Source organism: Emiliania huxleyi, assembly GCF_000372725.1.
Source record: "Emiliania huxleyi CCMP1516 unplaced genomic scaffold EMIHUscaffold_8, whole genome shotgun sequence".
Classification (NCBI taxonomy): domain Eukaryota; phylum Haptophyta; order Isochrysidales; family Noelaerhabdaceae; genus Emiliania; species Emiliania huxleyi.
Window position 1 is genome coordinate 1303699 of NW_005196021.1, and position 5440 is coordinate 1309138.

The following is a 5440-nucleotide window of genomic DNA, read 5'->3' on the forward strand; positions in this document are numbered from 1 at the left end:
TGTTATGACCCCCCCCAAATCAACACACCAGTGAGGGAGCGAGACGATCGAGGGGTCCCGTACCATGCGGAATCGACCCTATCCAGTGCTCAAGTGCTCAAGGTCCTAGGATTGTGAGCCCGTGCTGCTCGCAATCCTAGACTTTGCTCGGATTGCGAGCGCGCTGGTAGTAGTCGTAGGCGTCACCAGTCACCTTGGGAGCGGAAGCTGCTCTTAGTACTAGAAGATGTAGGATTGCGAGCGTAGGTGCTCACAATCGCACAGAGATGCTACGATTGTGCGAGGAGTGCTGCTCACAACCCTTCGACTTCTAGGATTGAGAGCGAGGCTGCTCTCAATCCTAGCCAAGTACGAAAGAAGGTTCACCGTCAGTGTCCGCGCGCAGTGCCCGCTGGGCGCTGGCGCCATTTTCTCCATTCGTCCCGTGCCCAGTTGTCGTGAGACGGAGGTTTGTTAATTCTATGTTGCGCATTTAACCACTGCGGCGAGCGCGGCCAGACGATGCAGGGCAGACGGCGGGGAGGCAGAGCAGACGCGCAGGGCGAGACGAGAGAGGGAGCAGGATGTTGCGGAGATCAGCAGGAGGATGTACGAAAAGATTAGGAGCAGCAGGGACCCGAGGGACCACGTGGAAGACGGCTAAGATAGTGCTAGTCCCCCCCCCGGGAGGACGACCCCGGCTAGTCGCCGACCCCACACCCACAAAGAACCCTGCACAAAGACCGCAGGGCGGGGACAGGCTCCTTTTCACCCATCTCCCAGTAGCGAGGTGTCCGTGTTATTTATTTATTTATTTAACTCTCTCTACTACTTGTCCATCGCGTCCGAGTTCTCCAGCTGATCGTTGGTTGTATTTGTTGATTGGTCCTTTAAATCTCCTGGGTTGGCGTGCCCCGAGAGCTGCGTCTGGAGCTCCCGAGGCACATCGCCACACGACTCCGGCGTCGGCGCTCAAACAGGCCCATCGCGCCGGCTGCCGGAGTGGAGTCCCAGGTTGTCTCATAAAGGCCCATCGAGAAATTGGGGTCGCCGCCCGGTAGGAGGTGGCGGCCGTAGCTGCCCCGGGCGTGTAGTTGCTGCTCCAATCGCACATCAATCCCATCGCATGTGGCCCGCCGGACGTCTTTCCTCTCATAGTCGAGAGACTGGGGGAACCGGCCGGGACAAATCCCCGAAAATCAGAGGAGCAGCAGGGGATGCGGTGCACCTTGGTACCCATGTCTGGTGTGGGGAGCCCGGTCGACCCTGCCCCCACCCCACACGAACATGTTGCCTTTGCCTCGCGGCTCAGCGGTAACTGGGTGCACCTTGTTACGTTCACGCCGCCCCAGCTCAGGTATGTCACGTTCACGCCGCCCCAGCTCTCGTCCAGTGCCAATTCCTGCAAGGGAGCAGCCAGGACGGGCCCGCCACCGGCGGGCGGGCGGGGGGGGGGGGCGGGGGCGGGGCGGGCTGGCAGTGCGAGCGCCTGTACAGGCTGTGCTGCTCAGCTCCGCCACGCTTGTCATCTCTATTTGCTATTTTCAGTTGTTGTACGTACTTTTAGCTTACTGGGAGAGAAGGGAGAGGGGGTTGTGTTCTCTAGGCCCCTAAGGGCCCTACGCGCGGCGTGAGAGCTCGGAAGCGAGCTTTGCACGACGATCAAGGATGGCGCGGTTCACCCCCTTCACCGAAGCGATGGAGATACGTTCCGCGTGGTGTGACACAAACGAGAGGCGGGAGTGGGGAGGGTACGCGGTGCGGTCAACGCCCGAGCGTTGAGCCTTGCGCGCAAGGCGGTTGATCTTTGCAACTGCTGGCGGCGAGAAGCCGCCGCCGAATGTCTCGTGGAGAGAAGCAGGTTGAACTTGTTTCGTTTGGTGAAGATCCCATCATGGTAGTGGCCACGCTGTGACTTGACGTAGCCTTGGCCGGTGGCGTGGTCGAACGCCCGTTGACCACGGAACCCGCGTTCTCTCTCTCTGTACGTATGTATGTACTTTTAGCTTACTGGTCTCCCTTTTCTCTCTCTCCCAGTACTTTACAATGTGGCCCGCCGGCGCCCCTTCGTAACGGCAGTAAGCGTCCAGGCTGGCCGTGTGCGCGTCCATGGCAGGCTTCAGATCTGATCCTGGGAGCGAGCTCTCGAGCGCCGACGTCGCATATGGCAGGGTCAGCGAGGTCATGATCACCCGCGTCGTGGTCTTTTGGTGCCTGAGAACAGGCGTCCGGGCTCGAAATCAGGCAGAATGATGGCCTTCCCGCCTCGCCCCGCGTGGCGAGGCATTCGTGAAAGAGCTCCCCCTCGTCCATCTTCCACTCGAACGCTACCCAGTCTCCTTCCTCCCATCCTCCGGGACCCCGCTCTCCACCCCGTTGACCGCGGCGCGGTGGCAGAATGCCTTGGCGCGGCGCTCCGCCTTCTGCCTCTCCGCCGCGGTCTGGGTCTCGCGGCGCGTGCGGCGGCGTCCACGTGAGCCCCTGCAGCCCTGCTCTCTACTACCACGTGGTCGCCATAACGCCAATGCACCTCAGGCGCCTCAGGCGCCGCCCGCTCGCCCCCCCCCCCGCCCCCCCCTTCACTTCTGGTTCCACTTCTTACATAATTTCTCGGGCGCGGGCCCGCACATCTACCCCGCCCGTGCACGTCTCACACGTGGCTCCGTCGTCACCTCCAATCACTTCTCCAATCGATCGCGCACCTCGCACGAGAGACGATGCCACGGCACACCGTAGCGTTCTCTAAACAGAATACATCCTGCAGCTCGACCTCGCGTTCGACCGCTCTGGCGCTCAGAATCCCATCCTCGTGTACGGGTTATCGTCGCTGTCATCAGCAACTGAAGAGCCCGCCGCACCAAGCGCCATCGCCGGGGCCTCAGAGTCCGGCGTCAGCCGGAGCCGCTTTGTCGGGGACGAATCCAGCCGGGACGAGCAGCTGCCATCTCCGCAGCTGCTGGCGGCGGCGGGCGCGGCGGCGGCGGGCGTGGCGGCGACGGGCGCAGCGAGCGGCAGCGCGTGTTGAGAGACGGCCTGGGCGATGGAGTCGGACGCATCGACGGCCGCCTCGCCGCTGGAAGCATCACACGCGCCCACTGCGCGGTAGAGGAGCATGTACGCGGAGGAGCTTCCGCTGTACCCGCCACCCTCGCCGCCAAAGGCCTTCGTCCGTAGCTCCGACTCCTTGATCGGTCGCACATATGCGTCGTTGAACTCGTGCCACTCGCCGCGCCCGTCGCCGCCGCCTGCTGAGCCCGCAGCGTCGCCTTGGCCCAAGTCCTTGATGAGAGCGTAGTAGTGGCCGAACGAGGCGGAGCCGGAGTGCACGAGCACCGCGTACAGCTCGTATGGCAACGGCCCGCTGCATGCCGTCTCCGTCTCTGGATGGGCGACGCTCATGCCCTCGGCCAGAGGCGCCGTAGGCGGTGTGGAGTCCACCGCCATTGGGTCCCCAGCCGGCGAATCCGCCATCGCCTCCCCCGCCGACACCCCCCCCGCCGTCTCCTCCGCCGTCGCCTCCAGGTTTCCCCGCGGCGTGACGTCGGCTGACGTTGCCTTCCCCGGCGGCGAAACGCCCGGAATTGGGCGCACGTACTCCGCCATGTCGATCGTCGTCGGGAAGGTGAAGAGGCTGTTCACCTTGAGGTGGGCAAGCTTGGGTGAGCTTCTCCACACACACGAGGTGGTGGGGCGAGGGCCGGGCAGCCCTCGCAACTCCACGTCTAGACGACAGGAGCCCCGCGGCATTGGGAGGACTCGTGGGTGCGGCACGACGAGATGGGCACCACAGAGGCGATGAGGAGGGACATGGAAAGGGCCAGGCGGCTGCGACGCGTCGCGACCACCTTTAGGGAGTGGCTAGAGGCGGAGGCGCGACGCAGGGAGAGAAGCGCCGGCCTCGGGAAAAAGAAAGATTCCAAGGGCCAGTGCGCATAGGCGAGCGGTGTGAGTGTGTTTGAGTGTGTGTACACCTTGAGCCGCTGGCCAAGCCGAAAGTCATACCTGAGACGCGGCGGCGGCGAGGGCAGCGGACAGTAGGAGTGAGTGCGGCGGCGGTGACGAGGCAAAAGCACACCAGAAACAGGATCTGAGCAGACCGAAACGAGGCAGAGCAACGCTGTGTCTGTCGGTGTGTGTCTGTCGCCGCGGTAAGCAAAGCAGGGGAGTGAGATGCAGCAGGCGAAGTCAGCGGAGGGGCGCACCGGAACCGCTTCAGCTGTATCGCGAGCACACGTGGCAGCCGGCGGAAGGAGACGCCGCGCTCAGCGTCCACCTGGCCGAGATCGGCCGAGATCAGCCGAGATCGGCCGAGATTGGCCGAGATCAGCGTCCACCTGGCTGAGATCGGCCGAGATCAGCCGAGATCGGCCGAGATCGGCCGAGAGCAGCGTCCACCTTGCACGCGCAGCGGTCGCAATAGTACTGGTCGGCGCCGCGCAGACGCTCAGGTTTGAGCAGCGCCTCGAGCGCGCCCCGCACGTGGGGGACTTCGCTACCACCGCCCCCGCCCCCGCCCCCGCCGCCGCCGCCGCCGCCGCCGCCGCCGCCGCCGCCGCTGTCACCGCCGCCGCCGCCGCCGCCGCCGCCGCCGCCGCTGTCACCGCCGCCGCCGTCACCAGCTGTGGGAGAAGCAACAGCGGCAGAGCTGGTCGTGGCAGCGGCTTCGGCGGCGGCGGGGGCGAGGGTGCGGCCCGCTGAGCCGCGCCATGCGGGCTCTGGCCTCTCGCCTGCAGAGGCGGGCGTGGTGCGTTCTAGGCGGCGCTGCGGAGGTGTGTGGGAGGTGTGTGTGTGAGAGAGAATGGGTGTGAGGTGTGTGTGAGGTGTGTGGGAGGGCTCTGATCTCGTCTAAAGCGGTCATCGCGGATCGACTGCGGGTGTGTGAGGTGAGTCGGCGTCTAGCGCGCGCGAGAACGGAGAAGGGTTTTGCTCGCCTTCCCTGGGACCCCGTGTTGCGTGACTGTCTCTGTGCGATGTCGGGCCCGGGGTTGTGCGTTTATGTGAGGTGAGGCGTCTCTCGCGCGCCGTCGGCATCTGCACCCTGCTCGTGCCTCTCGACCGACAGCTTGAGGTCCTACATGGGGAGCACGCCAACCTCGGGGCGGGAGATATGGGGAGATATGGGGAGATATGGGCAGCCCACGTGGGGAATACGCCAACCTCAGGGCGGGAGGGCGGCCTCGTGCCGCGTACTCGGAGCACCGCGTGAGTACGAGGGAGACGAATACAGCGGAGTGCACTCCTCTCGAGCGCTGGCTGGCTGACAAGGACCCGTGTTCCGTTCTAACGGCTTGAGGTTCCTGGAAGGTGTCGTCGGTGTGGGTGACGTTGCCGCAGCGGCTGCACCGCACAAAGCAGCGCTGCGTGCCGCGGAAGAGTGAGGGCAGCAGCTCCGCCTGGGGCGTGCTGCGGCGGGGGGGGGGGGGGGGGGCTTTCGAGGCAAAGGGCGGCAAAAGTGAGGCCA

At 64.8% G+C, this 5440-nt stretch overlaps 1 protein-coding gene across 1 annotated transcript in view; it reads right to left on the reverse strand.

The window, feature by feature from the left end:
- Window positions 1–2568: 2568 nt before the first annotated feature.
- EMIHUDRAFT_433082 (hypothetical protein) overlaps window positions 2569–5440 on the reverse strand; it is a 5985-nt gene continuing 3113 nt past the window's right edge. The window contains exons 8-9 of the mRNA XM_005759696.1: window positions 5291–5382; window positions 2569–2975 (exon numbers count right to left, since the gene is read on the reverse strand). Coding sequence (XP_005759753.1) covers window positions 2773–2975; window positions 5291–5382 — 295 coding nt within the window. The 3' untranslated portion in view covers window positions 2569–2772. The remainder of the gene's footprint in view (window positions 2976–5290; window positions 5383–5440) is intronic.